The sequence below is a fragment of the Taudactylus pleione genome, unplaced genomic scaffold, assembly GCF_031769625.1.
Source record: "Taudactylus pleione unplaced genomic scaffold, aTauple2 ptg000682l, whole genome shotgun sequence".
In the NCBI taxonomy this organism is placed as follows: domain Eukaryota; kingdom Metazoa; phylum Chordata; class Amphibia; order Anura; family Myobatrachidae; genus Taudactylus; species Taudactylus pleione.
Genome location: NW_028285084.1, coordinates 2,660,968 through 2,688,002, shown reverse-complemented (window position 1 = coordinate 2,688,002; position 27,035 = coordinate 2,660,968). Strand labels below are relative to the sequence as shown.

The following is a 27,035-nucleotide window of genomic DNA, read 5'->3' as shown; positions in this document are numbered from 1 at the left end:
GTCTCCGGCGGCCATCTTTTCTCTGGTGGGCAGCGCAGATCTCGCAGGCAGTGTGCGGTCGGTCCCCCTGTGTACCTCTCCCCAGCTAAAGGTCAGTGTACACAGCGCTATAGCCCTCCCAGACACTGAATCTGGGCGGTTGATTGTAGTGAAAAGTTGCAGTGAGTATTGACTTTCTGCATTGTATGTGGCTTTTGCTAGTGCTGACTGTCTCTGCTTTTTCTCCTTACTGTCAGTCCATAAATATCCCTTTCCTTCTCCTACAGCCCTGGCAGGTGTGTGTGGGAAGGGCTTTTCAAGGATCTCACATATAAATTCATGTATTTGTGAGGAAGTCACATACTGTGGTGTGCTACACGGTGCCATATTTGTGGGCTTGTGTGCTGCATACTTGTGGGCGCGCCAGGAGTACTTTCTGGGCTTCCCTGTTGTATTGCTATATATATTTGGCTATATATATATTTTATCATGTCTGATGAGGAAGTTGAGCGCTCTACGATTCCCACTCTGCTTTCCTGCAGACGCTGCGCTGCAGGGGGGATTATGGAGGATTTATCACAGGATGGGGTGTGTATAAGGTGCCGTCAGTTACCTGGCCCCTCTAACCCCCCATCTTCGGGACAGGATCCCCCTTGGGCGGTGTTTTCTCAGGTGCTGGCGTCCATTGCGGACCGTCTGGCGGTCCAGACTGCTCTCCTCCATAGGGGGTTACCCCAACCAGCCATCCCCCCTTCTCTGGGTCTACCGCAATTATTCCAGTCTCCACTTAGGCCTCAGACTGTTCATCCATTTGTGGGGTTCTCTATGTATCTTCAGTCTCCTCAAATTAAGTAGCAGTCAGTCATTCCCTTCCAGGGTCTCCCACAAACTTGTCAACCACCTTGGGTGGATGTGTTCTCCAATTCAGTCCAAAGTTTGGCAGCCTCGTCTTCAGGTTTTCAAACCATGTTGCGTAGTGACAAGCCTCACAAGGCGTCAAAACGCATGGTTATGTCATCCCAGTCTGCGCAGCTATCAGACTCTGAGCTGTCCTCGGATGAGGGAGAATTGCATGAGGACTCTGATTCGGATTCCCCTGCCCTGGAAGTAGAGCCGTAATCTTCCATTAATGTGCCGGCATTGGTACGGGCGATGCGGTCCATTCTGGATATAGAGGATGATGCCCCGGCCCCTAAGTCCAAGTATCCAAATTTTAAACAGGCAAAAGTGACTTCGGCTGTTTTTCCTCTCTCTGCCCAGCTGACTGATCATATGGCGGAGGCCTATCAGTCGCCTAGTAAGAGGCCAGTCATTGGAAAAAGTGGGAAACCCTGCCTGCAGTGGATTCTCACATTACTCGTTTGATTAAAAGTGCCACCTTACCTATGCCGTCCATTTCATCCCTAAAGGATCCCACAGACAGGAAAGTGGAGATTTGTTTAAAATCCATTTACTCTCTCTCTGGGGCGGTGGCATGTCCGTCCATGCCCATCTCTTGGGTGGCTAAAGCCATTGAGAGCTGGGCCAATGTACTGGAGGATACTTTTCCTGACGACGCTCCGGAGGTTCACAAAGCGTTAGTTGGAGAGATGAGGGATGCCGCTTCCTATGTTGGGTAAGCGTCTTTGGATGCCAGTCTTCTGACTTCCCGGGTTTCTGCGGCAGCGGTCTCTGCTCGCCGGACTTTGTGGCATCGTTCTTGGAGAGCAGATGTGGATTCCAAGAAGGGCTTGGAGGCCTTACCCTTTAATGGGGAGATTTTGTTTGGTCCTGACCTGGACAAAATTGTTGATAACTTGGCAAAATCTAAGTCTGCGTTTCTGCTGTCAGCAGCTGCGCCTTCTAAGGCTAGGACCTCAGCCTTTCGGTCCTTTCTGACTCAGGGTAAGTCCAAGTGTCAGTCCTTCCCGAGGCAGTCATCAACCAAGGCTGCCCCTAAACCAAAGAAGCAGGCCTGGAGCAAAAGACGCCCTGCTTCCAAGCCAGACGATAAGCCGTCAACCTGATGGGACTGACCTCTCTCTGGGGGATCCCAGAGTGTGGGGGGCCGACTTCTTCAATTCGCCCAGGGTTGACCACTTCTCGTACCACCACGGATGCTTGGGTACGAGAAGTGGTCTCTCAGGGGTACACCCTGTCCTTCCGTCACAGACCCCCCCCCCCCCCCCCCCCCCAAAAAAAAAAGTTCTTCTGCACAAGTCTTTCTCAGGACAAGACCAAGGCCTTGCAGATTCAGGAAGCCATAGAGTCCTTGCTGAAAGCAGGGGTTGTTGTTCCCGTTCCGCTTTCCCAACGTGGGACGGGTTACTGCTCCTCTGTTTCTGGTTCCAAAACCCAATGGGTCTCATCAGCCTATTATCAACTGAAATCATTGAACAAGCTCCTCAGAGTGCCCACTTTTAGGATGGAAACTTTGCGTTCCATCATTCTGGCTATGGAACAGGGGGATTATATGGTCTCCCTGGACATCCAGGACGCCCTACCTCCATTTTCCTATAGCCCCTTCACATCAGCGGTATCTGAGGTTTGCTATACACCAGCTTCACTTTCAGTTTCAGGCTCTGCCCTTTGGTCTGTCCACGGCACCAAGGGTGTTCACCAAAGTTATGGCTGTCTTGGCTGCTCATCTGTGCAGCCAGGGAATATGGCTTCTGCCGTATCTAGACGACCTCCTTTTGCTGGCAGGCTCTCCGGAGGTACTTCTGCAACATCTGCGACTGACGATCACTTGTCTGCAAGCGCACGGGTGGCTAATAAACTGGAATAAGTCCTCCCTCATTCCGTCACAGAGGATGGTTAATTTGGGAGCCCTTCTGGATTCTCGTCAGCAAAGGATCTTTCCGACTGCGAAAAAGGTTTCCTTTCTACAACTACGAGTGAGCAGTTGTCTAAACAGTTCCCAGGTGTCGGTTCATGCGGCAGTGAGAGTTCTGGGGTCCATGGTGTAGACATTCGACATGGTGGAGTATGCCCAGTTTCATTGAAGGCCCCCTACAGGGGCAGATCTATCCAAATGGAACGGATTACCACACCGGATCAGGACTCAGATGCTGGTGTTGTCTCCGGAGGTGTGTCTGTCACGGGCTTGGTGGCTTCAGACATTTCATCTCGCCAAGGGCCGGCCCCTTTTGGATCCTGGACTGGGTTCTGCTCACGACAGATGCCAGTCTCCGGGGTTGGGAGGCAGTGTCGGGTCCACTTTCACTTCAGAGCCGTTGGACGGCGGAAGAAATGGTTCTTCCCATCAATATTCTGGAACTTTGGGCCTTGTACAGGGCCTTCCAGTTGTCCGGTCACGCTTTTCAAGGAAGGTCAGTGCAAGTTCAGTCCGACAACGCCACCATGGTGGCGTACATCAACCGTCAAGGGGGGGGACTCGCAGTCGAGCAGCAATGTCGGAAGTCTCACGCATTCTGTCTTGGGCGGAGTGCCATCTTCCGGCGATCTCGGCAGTCTTCATTCCAGGAGTCCTCAGTTGGGAGGCTGACTTCCTCAGCCATCACGACGTACATCCCGGGGAATGGTCCCTTCACCCAGAGGTATTTCAACTATTCGTGGACAGGTGGGGACTGCCGGTGGTGGACCTCATGGCCTCCCGTCACAATCACAAACTGCCTGTGTCCAGGACAAGAGACGCAGGTGCAAGCCTGGTGGACGCGCTGTCAGTGAAATGGACATTTCAGCTGGCGTATCTATTCCCTCTGATATCACTGCTGCCTCGGGTCCTTCGGAAATTCAAACAGGACGGCGGCACGCTTCTGCTGGTGGCTCCGGCTTGGCCCATGCGTCCCTGGTAGTCCGAACTTTGGGGCCTATCCATTGACGTTCCGTTTCTTCTGCCTCAACGTCGGGACTTGTTGTGTCAGGGGCGCTGCCTTTACCCGGATCTGGGTCGTCTGTCTTTGACTGCATGGCTCTTGAGACATCCGTCTTAAGGTCCCGGGGATTCTCCAGCTCAGTCATCAGCACAGTGCTACAGGCGCGGAAGCTTGCTTCCGCCAGAATTTACCACAGAGTGTGCATACTCATTTTCAAAGGTGTGAGTCCAGAAACTACGATCCTCAAGCGTTTTGTGTTTCTAGGATTTTGGTGTTCCTTCAGTCTGGATTGGACATAGGTTTACGCCTCGCTTCTTTGAAAGTTCATGTGTCTGCACTTTCTGTGTGGTTCCAGCGTAGGATCACTACTCTGCCTGATGTTCGCACCTTTTTCCATGGTGTTCTCAGGATTCAGCCTTCCGTTGTTCCACCAGTGGCTCCTTGGGATTTGGCAGTGGTGCTTCGGGCCCTGCAGGGTTCTCCATTTGAACCTCTTGAGTCAGTGTAACTCAAGTGGATGACAGTTAAGACTGTTTGTTTTTTTTCTCCTGGCGATTTCTTCCGGCAGAAGAGTGTCAGAATTGGGCGTGCTTTCTTGTCATTCTCCTTTTCTGATTTTTCACCAGGACAGGGCAGTGCATCGCACCCATCTGGGTTTTCTTCCTAAGGTGGTCTCTAAGGTCCACATTAATCAGGAAATAGTTGTGCCGGCATTTCAGTCACCTGATCTCTCAGCTGGTGGGGCTTCCTTAGATGTTGTCCGTGCTCTCAAAGTTTATGTGGACCGGACTAGTTCCATTCGCAAGTCTGATTCTTTGTTCGTCCTCTTTGGTTTTCACAAGAGGGCTGGCCTGCCAACAAACAAACTTTGGCCCGTTGGCTTCGTTTGGTTATTTGATTATTCACAGGAGGGTTTTCCTGTTCCGGCCTCTGTTAAGGCTCTTTCCACTCGGTCTGTGGGTCCCTCGTGGGTTGCTGGCTGTGGCACCTCGGCTGTTCAGCTGTGTAAGGCGGCCACCTGGTCTTCCATACAGACTTTTCTAAGGTTCTATGCGTTTGACACCTTCGCCTCTCCGGATGCATCCTTCCGGCGCCAGATTCTCCTTTCAGCGCAGGAGCGTCCACGCCCTTAGTTGTACTGCTTTGGGACATCCCCAAGGTCAACCCTGTGGACCCCCTATGGAACCTGAAGTAGAAAACAAAATATATGGTTAGAACTTACCTTTGCTATCTCTGTTTCTACGAGGTCCATAGGGTCCACAGGGCACACCTAGCCCTGACACACCTAGCTTCATATGGGCTATGTGGCTGGTCACCGGTTTTCCGTCTCCCTTTCTGTGAGTATGGTTCTTGTGTGTTCCAGTCTTCCTTCTCTCTGTTTTTTTTTCTTTTTTTCTCCTCCAGCCTTGGCTACTTACCAACTGATGTGCCTGTGGCTGGTAGAGGAGGAAGGACCCACTGCATCCTGGGAGCAGCAAAAGCTTCAACTGCATGGTGCCCGTGGATCCAGATCCAGCTATATACCCCAAGGTCAACCCTGTGGACCCTAAGTTCTTACCATATCTCTTGGTTTGTTTTTTTTTTGGTTTTTTTTAAATTGTAAAACAAAACAATCTGTAGGAAGTGATGATTTTGTTACGTTCTTCTTGCTGCATAACTGGGCACTCCAAATGAAGAACCCAATCACTCCAGAAAAATTTGGTGTTCTCTTTGCACTTTCTGAAAACAACTTTTTCTGCTCGCACACTCTGGCAGCTTTTGTAATGTGCTAAATAATGTTACCATTTGTGGAGAATTTTTTTTAACATCTTACAACACGGCAGTGTCTAAAGGGGTCCAGAGCAGGTGCCGACAATTTTTCCTTTAAAATATGAATCTTAGGAAATATTACACCTGCTCTGAAGGCGCTCATAAAAGAATCAAAACCCTGCACCCAATTGTATACCAAAAATGTCGCTCCTGTGGTATAAATCCACCAGGTGTGAGATTTTTGGTAATCTCGCACCTAATTGGATATGCCCCATTTCTACTTAAAAATACTGGTTATATGTTGTATGTTAAAAGTATGACATGTTTGATTTGGTGCTGCAGCTCCAGCTGAATAAAGTTGCTTTTCTGTGTTCTTTTCAGCCATTTGGGATCAACTTCTAGAGGGACGAATAAAACTTCAAAATATCTAATCAACTTCCACAGCATGACACCTTTGCATTGTTCAAGAAAGAAGGCGGTGAGGAGTTTATAATTCCCCTAATGAACAGTAAGTTTATTTACATTCTATGGTCACATACCACAAGTTTTTCAACCGATTATCTTTTCAAGAATAGTTTTGACCTACAAACTTACAAACTCGCCTAACTACCCCACAAACTGTTTCATAGAATCATGTATGACAATGTATTTACTTTGTAAGGGTGCTTAGTGTTTCCTTTTTTTTTTTTGCAGTCTCAATAGGCCCATACATTAGCGCTGCAATTCCTGATGTAGATTGAACTGCATGTTAAAATTTCCCGTTTACTTTTTGGTCAGGATTGGCAATTCAGGGAAATCCAACGTGTTTGATTTCCCAGATGACCCAAACCAGGCGTTGGCATCGGGAATTGCAGCAATCACACGCATATGTTATGGACCCCTTTAGTTCTAAAAGAATATTAAAGACCAACATAATTGATCAGCCTCAATTTAAAAATGTCCATTTTGGCTGGGTCCTTCAGCATGAGGTTATAAAATTATGTATTGCTTCAATTTATGGTGCAGTTGGATAACCTCCAAAGGAGTTGTTGGTGCTGGATTTCCATTGTTCAGCAAAAGAAATACAAAATTGTGCTCTATTTGTACATCGGTGACATAAGCTCATTTTTGGTATTTTCCATACATCTTATTTTGATGCTTATGAAGAGAGACTGAGCCTGTGATAAAGTATACCTGTTAGGGATACCTATGACAATTAGTGACTTTTTTTCATTCTATGTTGCTACTTGCCAGACGAATAATTTAATGTGCGTCCCTTTCTGCTGACGTTGTATTTGTTTTCTAATATGCTGACAAAATATGCTGTCCTGATAAACCTGTATAAAACATTACTTGGAAACACTAGAAAATGGATGGCTAAAGGAGATGTCGTAGCATAAAACTTATTTCTATATAAATAAAACCCTAATGGTGCATACACACGGTCAGATTTTTCTTCAGATCTGAACGATAACGATTTAAAAAATCGTTCATATCTGAAGGAAAATCTGACAAGTCTGAAAGATGCGCGTTCCCAATGGTCAGATAACGATATCTGACATCTGATGTGTTTGCAGTCAGACTTGGATGATTCCATTCATTTTAATGCAGTCAGAAATCGTTGATAAAATCTTTCAAATCCTTCATCTGACAAATCTGACCGTGTGTATGCACCATTAGACTTCTGGTTTATAATTGTCATATATCTTAAGCTGGCCATGCACTACCAACTTTTTCATCACATCAGACCAACTGAAAGACTGTCTGACCAAGCAAATGATCCTAAAGTTGGCTCCATATACTGACAGATTTATTATAAAATATGTCCAGTATTCTGTCTCCAGAGTGTATTTTTCAAAAAACTTTTTTGTCCCCAAATATTAATCAGATTATCATTTCAATCCTATCCAAATTTAAATAAGGGACTGGGTAGCAGGTGCCTGACAAATAGAAAGCTCCACCTCCTGTATGTAAAAACAAACAAAATAAAGAAAATAATTTAATAAAACATGTGGGGATCCCCTCCCCACTAATTCTTAACCAGCACTACCGATTTAGGCCAGGTTACCCCGAAATCAGTGGTCCTCACTTAATTTAGGTGTTGCCAGACTGGGTTGGTGGAACCATAGAGTGGAGTCCCACATGTAGGGGTTTCCCCACCATTGTGCAACTAGCCCCATTCCAGGTGGAACCCGGGGTGTGAGGCCAGCAAGAAAATTGTGTGTGCCCTTCACCCTCCTAGATGTATCTAGCTCTGGTGCAAATAACACCCGTTTAGCATTGGGTGCTAGATATTAATTGTAAAAAATTGGTTTAACACACTTTGAGGGGAATTCAATATGAAACGTAAACTTCGCTGTCGAAGTTTACATTTCATATCAGAGTTTTTACCTGCGTTAAAGTATCGCGCGCGCTTATACCCGTATTCAATATGAAATTAACGAAAATGGGAGCCTGCGAAGTTGGATTTGTGTAAAGTTACGAATTTTTCCTTAAAATAATTGTAGGACCCCCCTAAAGTTGTAAAAACATGGGGGATCACTATGGGTACCCCCGTTTTAGTCTTTAAATGAAAGTCGGGGTTTAAATAGCCGCAGCAGGTGTTTTTTCCCGACATTAAAGAAGTGATGCAGAAGAGCACTTGGGTTATTTTTTTTGTTTTTTTAAGTGGTCCCATCAAATTTGGGGTACATGAAAATGGGTACTAGCATATTTTTAAGTCCCTAAAGTAAGTTTTTAAAAATTCTGCAATTGTGCACCTGCCGCTATAAATCTATTCTAGAAAACATCTGCCGCATACTTGCAGAATAGCCCTGAACCTATTTCCCTATTTTTAAACAATTTCTTCCCATTTTTTTTTTTTTTTTTAATCCCAAATTTTAAATTAATTTTTTGGGGTGTCCCTATTTTTTTTTTAAAACTTTTTTTGACACAGTTCTTTTTTAAATGTCACTCCCAGGGGTATTTTTTTTTTAAGCCTGCACCCCTAAACCCCAATTCTGCACTTTTTTTCGACACCTGCGATAAGTCTTTGAAATTGAATACGGTGTAAAAGTCAAACCTGCGATAATGACGTCAAAAGTGCGATATTAACGCAAAAACGATGTTATCGCTCCCATATTGAATACCCCTATTTATCTTTGTTGCATGTGCCGAAACTTTATCTGCATGGCCAGGTTCCCAAAATGGTTGGCATGCCGGCACTTGGCTAACCCAGTCTGCCAGCTTGCATCTGTAGTGTGTCAGGAAAAATGTAAATAAAAGCAGACCGGTTTAAACAAAAATTTTAATAAAGCTTATCCGAGACTGCTCTTTTACCCTATTTTAATACAGTGCTCGCTTCCCAGGGATCCCTGGGAATAAATAATTATAAATTGTGACCCCCTTAAATATTGAAAATGGTAAAGACTGCAAACTACTGTCCTTTCCGTAATATGGGGCATTAACACAGTCACCTGAGGTCTGAATCATGGGAATATACCATAGTAAGTATAGGAAGATAGTTTTTTTTCACTTATTTTTATTATTTCGGAGGACTCTGGAGTCCAGTTGCGTGGGTTGTTTTTATTTATTTTTTTATTCCAATGCTGGATCAACCGATAAAGACATCTGGACCTGTGGAAATGTATTAAATAAAAAAAAACTGTTCCTTGAGTCTCCGCTTTCCCAATTTTAAGTGTATTTTTTGACTAAACTTGTCACTGTTTTTAATTGCATATTTCCCAGGCACACTACCTATCCCTATGCTTTTTATAACATAAACTATAAATGCCTATACTGCTGCTAGGTGGACATTTGACATGTCCAACTGCAATGGTGATATTTTTATAAGGTGAATAGTTTTTACAAAAATCTACATAGACTTGAACTATTGATATGATACATTCTGGTTAGAGGTTTGGCAAACGTTGGAAAACCAAACAACTGTTTTAGAGCTCTTGATCGATTATTGTTCGTCAATATGCAATAAACATTCAGAACAGTCTTTTGATCTGAAAGATTATCATTCAGTGTATGGACAGCTTTACATCTGCTTTCTTACCTTGCTTAGCTTTTCCTTATATAGTGCTGGGTAGATGCAGGCTTGCTTCAGCAGTATTTGACTGATCAGCAGCTGAATCTGCTTTACTCTGCATATAATGCACGATCCTACAAATAATGCACATATGTCACTGGCTGGGATTTGTGCCTATTTGTGTTGAACTACATCCTGATGAAGAATCTTATTAGCTAATTGCAGTGTTGTGTGCATTCGCAAAACTTTCCCCTTTTGTGACCTACTATTTATGCAATATAATACATTTTTTGGTTTTGGATCTGGATTAGTCTTCATGTTTTGGTTTTAAAAACCACCCTCATGTGTTTTGGATCTGTAAGAAATAAATACATTTTCAGAAAAAAAAAAACAGCTAAATTCCGTCATTTTGACCTGTTAGATTTAAAAAACAAACTCTGGTTTTGGAATGCATACTGAGTTCCGAACCGCAGGAAGATCCAAACCTGAACTCTGTTCGACTTTGTACCCAAAAGTGATTCCAAACTCTGACTTGGTTAGACTTGAAATCCCTAATTCGGTTGTTGTCTGTTCTCTGAGAACCGGACCCGCACCTCTCTAATGATCAATGGTTATCAGCTGGTTGCATCACTATTTTATGCATAACATTTCAATAACGCTTTACTAAAGAAGAAACCTATATCCACAGGATATTTATATTATTTTCTTAAGCTAGGTACACACTTATACTATGGTTGGGCAGTTCTTTCGATTCCTGACCTGTTCATGTGATATTTTAAGAATGTGTACTAACCTTTGAAAGTAAAATCGCATCGAAAGTGTGATCGTACAAGTGTGTACCTAGCTTAAGGTTCTAAGCTCGTTTTAGCAGAGCCATCTTATTGTCATTATCCTGTCATTGCATATATTGTGTATAAGATATGTAGTGTTTTGCAGAATGGAAGGCAGTCTCTTGATTAGGTTTGGCCTTGTCTTATCCTTGGCGCACACTTTGATTACGGATCGGTCAGTAGGCTGATAATTGTGTATAGCTGACCAATCGGTCGCTCCGATGTGTCTGGGCTGACATCACTGGGTGGGCATTTAAATTTGCCCGCCCAGTTGAAATGTCTGTGTCGACGGTCCCTGCAGCAAGTTTATCAGTGGTCAGTGGGTCGCCCCTACGCACAGCCAGATGCACCAATATATCTTTCAGATATGTCAGCATCAGCTGTGCTTCAGGGCCGACTTGATATCTGTGAACAACGTCGTTCAGACATATTGCGTGTACATATCCGCAGATGCGCTTGCAATACATTGCTTGTCGATACAACAAGTGATATATTGGCAAGTGTGGACCTAGCAGTAGATGACTGGAACTCTTGGTAAAAATCGATGTATACATATTTGTTTTTTTTTTTTCCGTAAAAGATCCTGGAATGCCATTCAGATCCAGCATTGTTTAGGTGTAGCCATAAAAGGTTTCCCCTGTCATGTTTCAAACTAGATATACCAAAGCAAGAATGTTTCCTAGTAAAATTTTCATAAAACGTGTTATTAAAATTAATTGGAAAAAATATATATATTTTAGGAAGATGGCTCATTTTGTTGCCATGACCTCCTTGCAGGAGAGGAGCTCTTGTTGTAGGCAGGTACGAAGTATTCAGATAAATGTCCCCCACTGCTATGGCAGAATTCTGCCAACCATCTCGAAGTTAAAAGTGGAAAATGCACTCCTAATCCTTATATTTTATCTGTAACTCATCAGGCATTTTATCCTTTTCTAAATCTTGTAACTTCCCTTCTGCTTTCACTTTTGGGCAACTGTTTTGTGTAACCTGATATCTTGCAGTTCATTGAATCGTGATTGGCTCTGAGAAATAGAAGATTAAACAAATTGATTCAAATTTCCTGTCAATTGTGAAGGCAGACATCACTTGAAAATCACACAAACAGCTGATGATTGGATTAACATGTTAACGAGGCTGGGATGGCAAACAACCCGAATGTCATCAATCATACTACAGAAGTGCCAGGGGGAGCGGCGGCACCTGATTAGCAGGTACCGTGGCTATGCAGGCAGTCTACTGACACAGCTGGGTTGACATGTTTTCAATTGCGGTACATTGGCTTGTGATATAGTAGCCCCAATATATGGGGGCTCCTCCACTTACACTTGCCCTCCCCTGTTACCTTAAATGCTGTGCAGGGATCAGTGATACACTCCATATAATATCATATAGGCCACTAATACTTTAGGTGAGCATAAAAGAGGGGATTTTTTTATTTTATTACTATTAACCGGTCTCATTTGTATGTTAGGTGTAAGGCATCAATATCTGTACTTCACATTATCACTTTCTTTCCAGTAGTAGAAACATTGGACAGATGGGATTTTTTTCTACAGTTCTGCTCTGTAATTGTTCTGAAAGAGGTGAGAGACACTGTGATGCAGGCACAGCATCACTGCTACTAGCGAGTGCTAATTATATATTAAGCAAGTAACTATGCTAGGACACTGCAAATTAACCCTAATTTGCGTTGGAGATATGAAAGGAAAGGTACACGCTGTGTCCATGCTGTGTTGAGTAATGAAAATGTGTATCCACTAATTATTACAAGACAGTGATCAGGTGGGCTAATATACGTTTTATATAATATTGGTGGGTGATAGTGGCTGTCATTGGTTATACAAATACGGCCTTTGACTGGTATGGATACTATTATAATGCTCAGAGTCTCATTATTTGTATTTCATGGACAAGTTTTTTAAGAAGTAAAAGCAGTTTTTATTTTTTTTTTTTTAGCTGCTAGTAATGATAAACAGGTGATAAGATCATGTGTACAAAGCACATTTAATGCATATCAGCAAAGCCTAGTAACCATGTTCTGATGCAATATTTACCGAAGGTAAGGCAAGCGAATGTGTCCATTCATACGTGCACAGCCTGCGATAAGTGCTCACTACAAATTTGACCTTTCACAACATGGAATTAATTGCTATGAGAGCGCGAATAATGGTATGCTATGCTGCTGGGAAACATGGCTGTCATGTGCAACTTTTATTTTGTTGTCTTGTAAAATTGTCCAAGAGTGGGTTCTAACTTGATGAAAGTGTATAGTGGGGTTTTTTTTTTTTTTTTTTATAAAGTAAACGTGTTTTATACGGTTGAGCAATAGCGAATATTCCCCCACAATAACTGAGTTTTTTACTCTTCTATTCTCTTTCCTATGTACTAATCCCCTCTGCCCTTACTGTCTACTCTCCATACATATGCTATAACCCCTCTGCCCCTACTGTCTGTTCTCCACCCATGTGCTACAACCCCTCTGCCCCTACTGTTTGCTCTCCAGCCATGTGCTATAACCCCTCTGCCCCTACTGTCCGCTCTCCACCCATGTGCTATATAATTAGGCTTACCATACCACACCAGCCACATAGCCTAAAACCTCGATGTTTAAACGTCAAAGCACCCTTAAGGCTGAATTCCTGCAATCGGATCAGCTCACTAGACCGTCTATGGCTGCGGCCTGGGTGGCTAAGGCTATCTAAGCATGGGCAGAGCCACTGGAAGAGAGCCTGCCATCATGCACTACCAGCTAACAACTGTCCTACATCTCCCACATTCAGGAACTGGCCTCTTATTTGGGAGAAGCTGTGTTGGATACTGGACACCTTGCCTCTAAGGCATCTATGACCTCGGTAGTAGCCCGCCGGGTCCTTTGGCTACAGTCCTGGAAGGCGGACATGGGATCCAAGAAGGCACTAGAATCCTTACCCTTCTCTGGAGACAAGCTGTTCGGCGCAGAGTTGGACAAAATTGTGGCAGCCTCAAAATTTGCCTTTCTGCCATCAGCAAGCTTAGGCTGTCCTCTTCTCAGTCCTTTCGCCTCCAGGGTAAGGCAAGAGGACAGTCCTTTCCCAGGCAGTCTAGTTCTCACAAAACCACCAAGCCACGATCCAAGTAGTCTTGGTCGGCCAGACGTCCAACTTCCAAGTTTGACAACAAACCCTCCGCCTGATGGGGTGGGCCTCTTCCTGGGAGATTCCAGAGTGGGAGGCCGACTTCTTAAATTTCCGACTCTTAGCGTCAAACAACAACAGATGCCTGGGTCCGAGAAGTGGTCTCTCAGGGGTACGCCATCACCTTCCTGAGGAGTCCTTCCCAGCTATTTTTTGTACAGGTCCCCCATCAGACCCTATCAAGGCCCTGGCCCTCCAGGAAGCCATTCACTCCCTGCTGCGTTCAGGTGTGATAATACCGGTTCCTTCCGGTCAGAGTGGAACTGGTTTTTATTCCACTCTCTCTTTGATTCGAATGTCTCATCGGCCTATTCTGAATCTCAAACTCCTCAAAAAATTTATTCGAGTGCCCAAGTTCCGCATGGAAACTCTACGATCAATTGTCCTGGCATTCGAGCCTGGGGATTTCATGGTTTCTTTGGACATTCAGGATGCATACCTGCTTGTGCCTATTACTCCAACCCACCAGCGGTTCTTACGGTTTGCTGTTCTGCAGCAGCATTACCAGTTTCAGGTGCGGCACTTTGGTCTGTCAACAGCCCCTCGGGTCTTTACCAAAATAATGGCAGTTATGGCGGCCCACCTTAGGCGCCAGGGAGTCAGAATACTTCCATGACCTCACCGGTTGTGTTGCAACGCCATCTCCAGCTGACAGTGGATTTCCTGCAAACACACAGCTGGCTCATCAATTGGAAAAATCCTCCCTATCTCCGACTCTCCTGGATTCTTCAATACAGAGGATCTTTCTGCCAGCAGACAAAATTTTGACACTACACTTGCGTGTGCGCAATTTGCTCCACAATCGGAGGGTAGTCATTCACTCAATGCAGGTCCTGGGGTCAATGGTATCCACCTTCGATATGGTGGAATACGCCCAGTTCCACTCCAGGCTCCTTCAACAACTGATTCTCTCCCGGTGGAACGGGCAGTATCATCTGAGCCAGTCCCAGACGATCCTCCTCTCTCTCCGGAGGTTCGGCTTTCCCTCTCATAGTGGTTACAGATGTCCCATCTGGACAAGGGTCATCCCTTCTTGATTCCAAATTGGGAACTTCTCTACAGATGCCAGCCTTTGTGGATGGGGCATGGTAATCTGTCGTCATACCTTTCTGGGGCCTTGGACAACCCAGGAAAGTTTCCTTCCCATAAACATTTTGCAGCTGTGAGCAGTGTACAAAGCGCTCACTCTGGCACAAGATCTCCGAGGTAGGCTGGTTAAAATTCAGTCCGACAACATCACTGTGGTATCCTACCTCAACCATCAGGGAGGCACGCAAAGTCGGGCAGCCATGTGGGAAGTAGCACACATCCTGGTCTGGGCCGAATATCTTCTCCCGGCAATCTCAGCAGTGTTCATCCCCGGTGTCCTTAACTGGGAAGCGGATTTCCTAAGCCATCAAGCCATACACGCCGGACAGTGGGCTCTCCACCTGGAAGGTTTTCAACTCCTGGTGGACAAATGGGGCCTACCAGACGATGGCCTTGAGTCACAACCACAAGGTCCCCCAGGTACGGGTCTAAGACCAGAGATCCCCAGCTGCCTTCGTGGTCACTTTGGCAGCGAGTTGGGACTGCAATCTCGCATAGCGTTTTCTTCTGATCTCCCTCCTCCCGAGGGTTCTCCAAAAGTTCAAGCAAGAGGGCGGCACAGTGATACTAATAGCCCCAGCCTGGCCCAGGAGACATTGGTTCACCGACCTACGGTGCCTCTCCATGGAAACTCCTTTTCCACTTCCTCTATGGCGGGATCTACTTGCACAGGGTCCTTGCCTGCACCTGGACCTATCTTATCTGTCTCTGACGGCATGGCTCTTGAGTCATCCCTCTTAAGAGCCAAGGGTTTCTCTCTCTCTGTGGTCCAGACGATGCTCAGGGCGCATAAGCCTTCCTCAGACCATATCTATTACAGAGTTTGGCACTCTTACTTTCAATGGTGCTCCTCCAGAGCCTATGACCCTACAGTTTTTAGGGTCTCCAGGGTGATTGCCTTTCTCCAGGCTGGGCTAGACCTCGGCCTCCGCCTGGCCTCCCTTACAGTTCAGGTTTCTGCTCTGTCAATCTGGTTCAAGTGAAGGATTCCTCCCCTGCCTGATGATAGAACATTCTTTCAAGGTGTTTTCCACCTTCAACCTGCTTTTTTCCCTGCCCCGGTGGCTCCGTGGGATTTGTCCTTGGTTCTTCGGGCACTACAGGCTCCTCCCTTTGAACCTCTGGATCAGTAGACCTCAAGTGGCTGACGGCGAAGACTTTTTCCTCACTATCTCCTCTGCCCGCAGAGTATCTGATTTGACAGCAGTCTCCTGTCGCTCCCCATTCTTGATCTTCATCCAGACAGAGCTGTCCTCCGTACCAGATTGTGGTTCTGGCCTTCCAGTCCTCAGATCTTTCTGCAGGTGAAGCCTCCTTGGATGTGGTTCGTACGCTTCGGATCTACGTGGATCGTACCAATTCCTTTAGGAAATCTGATTCTCTTTGTGTTGTACAGCTTTCACAAGCGAGGCTGGCCAGCTAACGCAGACTCTGGCTCGATGGCTACGCATGACACTCTCAGGCCTACACACAAGCTGATTTTTCTGTTCCAAACAGAGTTACAGCACATTCTACTGTCTGTGGGACCCTCGTGGTCTGTTCGACGCTGGGCTTCTGATGAACAATTGTGGCCACGTGGTCTTCCATCCACACCTTTCTCAGGTTCTAAGCCTTTGATACCTTTACCTCTCAGGATGTTTCCTTGGGGTGTCCGATTCTCCTTTCTGCTCAGGAGCATCCCCACATTTAGGGGAAACTGCTATGGGGACATCCCCCTGATATTCCTGTGGATCCACTATGGGCCCTGAAGAAGAAGAAGAGGAGTTATGGTTGACTTAGCTTTTGTTAACTTTTTTTTTTGAAGTCCATAGGATCCACAGGGCACCCGCCCTGACCCAGGTGCTGGCTTGGTATTTCCCTCTTGGTCACGGATTCCCTCATCTATTGTGAGCGTGTTTCTTCTGTACATTTTGTTCGTCTCCGCTCTCCTGCCTTGGGCTTATTTACAAAATTGGCTGGGGGCGGGATATATGTGGAGAAGGACAGGTGCATCCTGGGAGCTAAAGCTTTGAGTGTTTGATGCCCGGATCACTCCAACCACACACACACACACACACACACACCCCATGGTATCCCAGTGGATCCTATGGACTTCGGAGAAGTAGAGTTAACAAAGGTATGTCTACCATAACTTAATTACACCTGGTTTTAATCAGCCACAGAAACACTGTAAATCATAAGTGTCCAGGTTTAAAGGGAATAAACTGCCCCTACTGACTAGTCTCCATCCATGTGCTATATAACATCTCTGTCTGTATTGTCTGCTTTCACCCATGTGCTTGAACACACTGTCCGTACTGTGTGCTCTCCATCCATGTGCTTTAACCCTTCTGCCCCTACTGTCTGCTTTTCACCTAGGTGTTTTTGTGTTATCTCAGATTGGATATTTATCACAATATCATCACAATTAAATCCTTTAGCGAGGTCAGGCCAATGTCTTCCTCAGTAGCTTGATCCCAACTTCATTCTACAAAGTGCAGTAATTAATCCCCACCACAGTAGCCCATTAGTATGGGCACCGTAGACCATGTGTTTCACAGGCACTGAACCCAGCTCAAAAAAAGGCAATGTCCCATACCTTACCTTGTTTTGGAGTTCGGTGGAGGCATGTTGTCAAATGGCTGCCCTGGGTCTTCGCAGCCGCTTACACAGCTCCATGCAGAGGCAAGGCTATTGTGCAGAACACATGTGACCTACCATTCCTTCCTATTACTGCGGTAAATTTCAGTTGCTGCATCATGTAGTACAATGACTAGCCAAACACCTGGAGTCAATATTGGCTTTATGCCTTGATAGTAAACTACAAGAACTCTCTCTATTACTATGGGTAAAATATGTTTAAAGGGTCTAGCAGGGGTATTCAAAATGCATCCCTCCAGCTGCTGTGGAACTATACATCCCAGCATACTTTGAAACAGTTTTGCTATTAGGGCATTCTAAAACTGAAATTTACAATTAAGCTAGGACACCACTACCCAACACTAAGGGCCAAACGCAAACCACAAGTCCCGTAGCGGGATGTCGGGGGTTACATTCACACAGAATTTGAAGGTTATTTTTTACCTAACATGCTCCTGAGACCTGTGCAATTGATTTGTAAACGGCAATTCACGGGCACCGTAGCAATTTAGTGGTTAATTCTATAGTGCTTGACCTGGGCAAAGTATTGCATGAAAAAGTGGGGATATTGTCCTGAAGCCCAAAAAGTGTTAAAACCGTACAGAAGGCCATTAGTGGCCATATGCAAAGTAATGGAGACAGTTAAAGGGTGTCAAATGGTGTGTGTGTGTATGTATGTGTATATATATATATATATATATATATATATATTTATTATACACACTGCTCAAAAAAATACAGGGAACACTTAAACAACACAATGTAACTCCAGGTCATTCACACTTCTGTGAAATCAAACTGTCCACTCAGGAAGCAACATTGATTGACAATCAATTTCACATGCTGTTGTGCAAATGGAATAGACAACAGGTGGAAATTATAGGCAATTCGCATGACACCCCCAATAAAGGAGTGGTTCTGCAGGTGGTGACCACAGACCACTTCTCAGTTCCTATGCTTTTTGGCTGATGTTTTGGTCACTTGAATGCTGGCGGTGCTTTCATTCTAGTGGTAGCATGAGACGGAGTCTACAATCCACACAAGTGGCTCAGGTAGTGCAACTCATCCAGGATGGCACATCAATGGGAGCTGTGGCAAGAAGGTTTGCTGTGTCTGTCAGCGTAGTGTCCAGAGCATGGAGGCGCTACCAAGAGACAGGCCAGTACATCAGGAGACGTGGAGGAGGCAGTAGGAGGGCAACAACCCAGCAGCAGGACCGCTACCTCCGCCTTTGTGCAAGGAGTTCTGCCAGAGGAGCCAGGAGGAGCACTGCCAGATCCCTACAAAATGACCTCCAGCAGGCCACAAATGTGCATGTGTCTGCTCAAACAGTCAGAAACCGACTCCATGAGGGTGGTATGAGGGCCCGACGTCCACAGGTGGGCGTTGTGCTTACAGCCCAACACCGTGCAGGACGTTTGGCATTTGCCAGAGAACACCAAGATTGGCAAATTCGCCACTGGCGCCCTGTGCTCTTCACAGATGAAAGCAGGTTCACACTGAGCACATGTGACAGACGTGACAGAGTCTGGAGACGTCAAGGAGAACGTTCTGCTGCCTGCAACATCCTCCAGCATGACTGGTTTGGCAGTGGGTCAGTAATGGTGTGGGGTGGCATTTCTTTGGGGGGCCGCACAGCCCTCCATGTGCTCGCTAGAGGTACCCTGACTGCCATTAGGTACCGAGATGAGATCCTCAGACCCCTTGTGAGACCATATGCTGGTGCGGTTGGCCCTGGGTTCCTCCTACTGCAAGACAATGCTAGACCTCATGTGGCTCGAGTGTGTGAGCAGTTCCTGCAAGACGAAGGCATTGATGCTATGGACTGGCCCGCCTGTTCCCCAGACCTGAATCCAATTGAGCACATCTGGGACGTCATGTCTCGCTCCATCCACCAATGCCACGTTGCACCACAGACTGTCCAGGAGTTGGCAGATGCTTTAGTCCAGGTCTGTCAGGAGATCCCTCAGGAGTCCATCCACCACCTCATCAGGAGCATGCCCAGGCGTTGTAGGGAGGTCATACAGGCATGTGGAGGCCACACACACACTACTGAGCCTCAGTTTGACTTGTTTTATGGACATTACATCAAATTTGGAGCAGCCTGTAGTGTGTTTTTCCACTTTAATTTTGAGTGTGGCTCCAAAACCAGACCTCCATGGGTTAATAAATTTGATTTCCAATCATAATTTTTGTGTGATTTTATGTAAAGAACAAAGTATTTAATAAGAATATTTCATTCATTCAGATCTAGGATGTGTTATTTTAGTCTTCCCTTTATTTTTTTGAGCAGTGAATATTATATATTCAATCTCAAACAATGGAATCAAGTCAGGGCGCCCTAAAGTGCCATTTAGTGTAAAGTGATTATGTGCAAAAAGTTCAAAGTTCAAACTACGTCCTGTGTGGACAGTGTGTTGCTGGTGCCGGAAGTGCATATGCCGGAAGTCAGGCTGACGCAATTGCGGCTCACTCAGGGGAAGCATGGAGGTAAGCTTATTTAAATGTTTGGGTTTTGTTGTGTTGTTTATCCTGATGAAGGGGACTTGCTCCCCGAAACGTTGATGTCTCTACACTATGTTTGAATAAATCAATTTTCACGACTTTGGAAGTCTGAGTGCCGCCTGAAATTTTGCTATATATACATATATATATATATCACTCACTAGTCCTAGATTTGGGGTGCAACATGGTATGTGACAACAATGTTTAAATAGAAATTACAGGAGATCTGCACTCACCATAAACATATTAATCAGTGGGGTTTTGGTTCGTGAATTGATCAATGCATTTAAGCTTGCAGCCCTCATCATGGGACTGTCTCACATTTCAAAGCAAAGTTGCTGTGGGCTTTAAACCTTGATAGCATACCATGAGTTTACCACTAATGTGATAGCTATTCTGAGCAATAGAGTAGGGACTTGCAGTAAAGTGGGGTCCCGTGATGAGGGCTGCAAGCTTAAATGCATTGATCAAATCCAACCAAAAATCCCACTGTTTATTATGATCTAATATTGTTATTATGGTGAGTGCAGAGCTTGTGTGTGTATGTGTGTTTGTGTGTGTGTGTGTGTATATATATATGTATATATATATATATATATATATATATATTCTCCTTTTTCAATTACCAGAGTATGTATCTATCTGCACATGCATACATGCTGTGTGTGTGTGTGTGTGTATATATATATATATATATATATATATATATATATAATGTATTCCTGCACTGGCGTGTGTGTTATATATTACAATGCACTTGTAATAAGTGCAGGGGGCTAGAATGAACGTATGTATATATGTAAATATAATACACAATATAATGTAGAGAACATACATTAGTGTTCCAACCAGCAACATTAAAACATTAATATGGAAAGAATAGTGTGTATATATATATATATATATATATATATATATATATATAAATAAACTGTGCTAATTGTAATAAGACATAGTAGTATGTGAGATGGCAGAAAAAACTCACTAGAGCCAGTTAATATACACAATATTCAGGACTCGATCAAAGTTGCATAATAATATATAATTTGATCATATAGACACATGTACTAATAATGGTTATAAATAAGGCATACAAATTGATCACTTGAGAATTGCCTAAAAAAATATAAATTACAACACCAAGTTGAGTGATGGAATTAATTGTCTCTCAATTTGTTTAATAACAGTTTCCCTTTAATTTGAATGTCCTGGGGTATTCCATAAGTGTCGAAGGAATTAATCCAATATATGGTATACTTCACGATGTTAAATTCTGCTGATCAGCCAGGTAATTAACCTTCTCACAAATAGATGTTTGTTGTCTACACAGTTAAAGTTCCATTGGGGTACTTAGCAATGAACGGCCAGACATGTACCAGCAACTTGGAATATGCTCACCCCGCTGATGTGCTCAAAGTCCACAAGGCTTCCTGTCTCGCTCCGGCCGCAGGAGCTTTGGAAATAGTCACTGCACCAGTCTGCCAAAATTAAAGGGATACTGTTATTAAACAAATTGAGAGACAATTAATTCCATCACTCAACTTGGTGTTGCAATTTATATTTTTTTAGGCAATTCTCAAGTGATCAATTTTATATGTATATGATGTTTAACAATTATTAGTACATGTGTCTGTATGATTAAATTATATATTATTATGCAACTTTGATCGAGTCCTGAATAGTGTGTATATTAACTGGCTCTAGTGAGTCTTTCTACCATCTCACATACTGTGTCTTATTCCCATTAGCGCAGAGTTTTTATATATATATATATATATATATATATATCTATATATATATATATATCTATATATATATATAGATATCTATATATATATATATATAGATATCTATATATATATATATATAGATATCTAAAACATATACAGTCAGGTGCATAAATATTGGGACATTGACAGAATTTTCCTATTTTGGCCTATATTCACCACCACAATGGCTTTTAAATGAAACAAACAAGATGTACTTTAACTGCAAACTTTCAGATTTAATTTGAGGGTAATTACATCCAAATCAGGTGAACGGTGTAGGAATTACAACGGTTTCTATATGTGCCTCCCACTTTTTAAGGGGCCAAAAGTAATGGGACAAACTAAATCATCCTAAATCAAACTTTCACTTTTTAATACTTTGTGGCAAATCCTTTGCAGGCAATTACTGCCTGAAGTCTGGAACGCATAGACATCATCAGACACTGGGTTCATCCCTGGTGATGCTCTGCCAGGCCTCTACTGCAAATGTCTTCAGTTCCTGCTTGTTCTTGGGGCATTTTCCCTTCAGCTTTGTCTTCATCAAGTGAAATGCATGCTCAATCGGATTCAGGTCAGGATATTGACTTGCCCATTGCATAACATTCCACTTTTTAGCCTTAAAAAACTCTTTGGTTGCTTTTGCAGTATGCTTCGGGTCATTGTCCATCTGCACTGTGAAGCGCCGTCCAATGAGTTCTGAAGCATTTGACTGAATATGAGCATATAATATTGCCCGAAACACTTCAGAATTCATTCTGCTGCTTTTGTCAGCAGTCACATCATCAATAAATACAAGGGAACCAGTTCCATTGGCAGCCATACATGCCCACGCCATGACACTACCACCACCATGCTTCACTGATGAGGTGGTATGTTTTGGATCATGAGCAGTTCCTTTCCTTCTCCATACTCTTCTCTTCCCATCACTCTGGTACAAGTTGATCTTTGTCTCATCTGTCCATAGGATATTGTTCCAGAACTGTAATGGCTTTTTTAGATATTGTTTGGCAAACTCTAATCTGGTCTTCCTGTTTTTGAGGCTCACCAATGGTTTACATCTTGTGGTGAACTCTCTATATTCACTCTTGTGAAGTCTTCTCTTGATTGTTGACTTTGACACACATACACCTACCTCCTGGAGAGTGTTCTTGATTTGGTCAACTGTTGTGAAGGGGTTTTTCTTCACCAGGGAATTAATTCTTCTGTCATCCACCACAGTTGCTTTCCGTGGTCTTCCGGGTCTTTTGGTGTTGCTGAGCTCTCCGCCTAATGATGACTTGCTTCACTGATAGGGACAGCTCTTTGGATCTCATATTGAGAGTCGACAGCAACTGATTGCAAATGTCACACCTAGACTCAACTCCAGACCTTTTACCTGCTTAATTGATAATGAAATACCGAGGGAATAGCTCACACCTGTCCATGAAATAGCTTTCGAGTTGATAGTCCCATTACTTTTGGCCCCTTAAAAAGTGGGAGGCACATATAGAAACCGTTGTAATTCCTACACCGTTCACCTGATTTGGATGTAATTACCCTCAAATTAAATCTGAAAGTCTGCAGTTATAGCACATCTTGTTTGGTTCATTTCAAAGCCATTGTGGTGGTGAATAGAGGCCAAAATATGAAAATTCTGTAAATGTCCCAATATTTATGCACCTGACTATATATTATTTTCTTTTGTAGTTCTAAATAATTAGGGTGAGTTGTCACAGACTCATTCATTTCTCTGCAGCTGAGATTTTTATCAAATCTAACTAGATATCTATATAATTATTTCTGATAAGCGCCGGAGTAATTTTTCCTTGTTTAACATTAAAATGGAGCAAAGAAAAAAAACAAATAATCGTACAGGAAGTGGGAATAAAAATAGGCACGTGGGGTCACAAAACACGGGTAACTATTCTACACTCTAGCATTGAAAATACTGTAGTAGGTAATGCACTGTTGAAATTTAAGGCAGAATAATAACAATATAGAACCACAACAGCAGCAGTTCCAAAAGATATTAGAGTGGAGGGGACCCTCTTGTTAACGTAACTAAATTCTACCAGGTCGATACCTGACGGCTTGTCTAGTGAATTCCTAGGTGTGTTATGGTAAAGTGGCGAGATAAGGGAGTCATATAGCAAAGACCTTTTCCGCCCATGAGTCACTTAGTCAAGAGATAGGATTGCAGATGATCAGATGTTGTGTTCTAGAAATTAGCAGAGTATAAATAGGATGGGTGATGTGGGATTTGTAGTCCCAAATAAGTTATGCAACTTGCAGCGCACCTAAAGGGGAAATAAGTACTCCATCCCAGCTTGGCAGTATAATGAAGTGCTAGGGCTTCAGTTTTAGAGAGATGCATTTTTTAATAATGATGATAGCCAGCATGTGTATTTTAGCACATAATTGTCTAGAGCAGTGGCTCTCAAACTCTGTCCTCAGGACCCCACACAGGTCACATTTTCCAGGTCACCCAGCAGGTGCACAGGTTTATTCATTGCTCACTGACATTTAAAAGCTCCACTGGTCGATCTAATTATTTCACTTGTGAGTCTGTGAGAAGACCTGGAAAACATGCACTGTTTCAGGTCCTGAGGACCGAGTTTGAGAACCTGTGGTCTAGAGTATTTTGGGGCACATCTAAAATGTGTCACTAGTGATATTAAAGTGTGTGTGTATATACTGTACAAGTTTTCGGAATAACATTTATAACTCCTTTCTGCAAGTTAAAAAAACTATTTCCCATTCATACAACACCTGAACATATATGTCCTTCATATCATTTAACTCTTTTTTCTGCTTGTCAGAGGAAATGACTTAACTTGGAAAAACGACACATCTTTCTTGCCCATATTTTCCCATTAAATACATTATTATTCATTGGGAGGCGTGTCCTAGGGGGTACTGCAGTCCCTGAAATGTTTACCTTTAAAATAAGGATCTCTTCCTACTTTCAACTACCTTGGTGGTGGAATTAAAATCTGCGATTCCTTCAGTGATCCCCAAACTTTGCTCCATTCCTCCTTTTACCTTCCTTTCCATTTTCCTTCCCCATATTGCAAATGGCTTTCTTAATCATGCAGTTTGCACTTTAATAGTCTATGATGAGTATTTGTGCCTTTTTTTTTTTTTTTTTTTTTGTATTTTGCTGTAGTGATATTTTGCTTTTATTTAATTTTATTTTTCCTGCCCTTTCAGACTACCATACTTCTTGCCATGGTGTTTCTCTGTTTGCCTACACTCTGTCATGTACGAAAATTATAAATAAACTTTAAAATAAATAAAAAATAAATCTGCAGTTTCTCTCTCGAAATCAATGTTAACTTATTCCCCTTTCAGACAGAAATCCAAATTACCAGGTTAAACATTTCAACCCGGTAATTTGGTGATTTACACAGGACCTTTTTCTGTCTGAAAGGGTAATCCCGGGTCTAAATTCCCGGGACTTCGACCCAGGAATTTGCCAGGGTCAGAGACACGGGAATTAAGTCCCGGGTGGAGCCTTTCAGACAGAAGAAATACACGTGTAATGGTGCATACACACGGTCAGATTTTTCCTTCAGATATGAACGATAACGATTTAAAAATCGTTCAGTCGTTCATATCTGAAGGAAAATCGTTCATATCTGACATGCCTGAACGATGGACGATCAACGATGCGCGTTCCCGTTTGTCAGATAACGATATCTGACATCTGATGGGTTTGCAGTCAGACTTGGACGATTCCATTCATTTTAATGCAGTCAAAAATCGTTCAATCGTTCAAATCGTTCAAAACTTTGGTCAAATCGTTCAAATCGTTCAGTCGTTCATCTGACAAATCTGACCGTGTATGCTCCATAAATCAGCAAATTACCAGGTTTAATTTTTTGACCCAGTAATTTGCCCTACTGTCTGAACAGGGGTACAGACAGAATATAGCAAAACAACCCAGTACGCAAAAGTCTGGAAAAATCCGGGGGAGTTTTTGCCGTTTTCTGTCTGAAAGTGGTATAAGTGTGGATTTCTAATTGAATAGCAAAAGTTTCGTCAGCGAGTTTGTAACCCTCGTTAAGGAAATCTGCCCTCTCTCAGATATTTGAATTTGGCCCTAAATCTGTTAATTTGAAATCTGCCACACCTGTTTTGCTAAGTATCAAATTGGCTTGTTTTTCTCTTTACTCCCCAATATAGTCAATGCATTCTGCATCTTCACGCCACTTTAGTGGAGTTTTCTTTGACTGGAGTTTCAATAACCCAGCTCTTGCCCTGAAAGCCTGTACTGAAACTGTTTGCTGTGAGTGAGGCAAGCAATGCAGTAAGCAATTTACATGTACTTTAATAAGCATTCCAACCTTTTGTTTAACACTTTAACTGTGCGGCTTTTTCCTCTAGATTCCCCTTTCTATACACTGTAGAGGTATGTAGGGAAAAACAAATTGTCGCTCACCAAGGGTTGGCCCACAAACAGATCCTTTTGCTTCCATTATGTCCTCTCTGTTGCAATGGTTGCTTAGCAATAACAGTGTTGGGACTTTTGTGCTTGATTCAGCAAGTACCGCAATTGCAAAGCTGCAGACAGGCAGCTTTGCAATTGCGATCCTTGCAATTATGGTAATGCAGCAGGAGGCATCACGCCTCCTGCTGCATTTTGTATCCGAGCTGCATTGCCCAACGCAGTATCGGATACTCTGCGGTCCATCGGCCGGCTGAGTGACACATGGGGTCCCGAAGACTGCCGCCGCAGATTAGAGTAAGAGGCCAGAAAATCTGAGATTTTTTTTGTGCATCAAAAAAAGTTTGTGTACATACATGAAATTCATTTATGTTTCATATACACCTTATAAATACAGCCTGAAGTTTATTTTATACTTTATTTTTTATAATGTTGTGCCTTAAACAAAGTTTGTGTACATTGAACCATCAGAAAGCAAAGGTTTCACTATCTCAGTCATGCTAAAAATATTCCGTATTTTGGAATATTTGGATATGGGAGATTCAACCTGTATATAATTTGCCTTTTGATATGAAACTTTTTTCAATTTAATTGGGATATAACCAAAATGTTACATGACTTAGTACCTGGACATATTAGGTTTATTTGTAGGCATTTTAAAATATCAAAATCTTTTATAATTTTCCCATACAGAAAAACTGAGGAAAAGGTTGTTTGATGTCTTAAATCTACACTACTACCCTTACAAAATATCTTACTAATGTGACCCTTCCTCCCTATTGGAGTCCCCAAGGGCAGTAAAAAAAGAACTTATAAAAAAGTAGATAATTTGTGTTACCTGTCAGCGAGGGCCGAGTTAACTTGTTCGAAATGATTAACACACCACCAAAACAACTCCCATTAATAGGATGACCTTTTACCTTTGACTTAAGCTATTAATGTGTTTAATGGGTAAATACAGTAAATCACAACTAATTTTTGGATGCAGTGATTATTGCATATTCTAAAAGTGGTTGAAAATAATATTTGATATAAACAAAATATAGGTAAATATATGATTTTTTTCAGTCCTTCTCCCAGTTAA

General features: G+C 43.2%; 1 protein-coding gene across 1 annotated transcript in view; it reads left to right on the top strand.

Annotated features, from left to right (window-relative positions):
* Positions 1-27,035, top strand: part of AATF (apoptosis antagonizing transcription factor) — a 139,268-nt gene that overhangs the window by 5,466 nt on the left and 106,767 nt on the right. Inside the window, 2 exon segments of the mRNA XM_088455959.1 lie at positions 5,928-5,973; positions 5,975-6,054. Coding sequence (XP_088312085.1) covers positions 5,928-5,973; positions 5,975-6,054 — 126 coding nt within the window.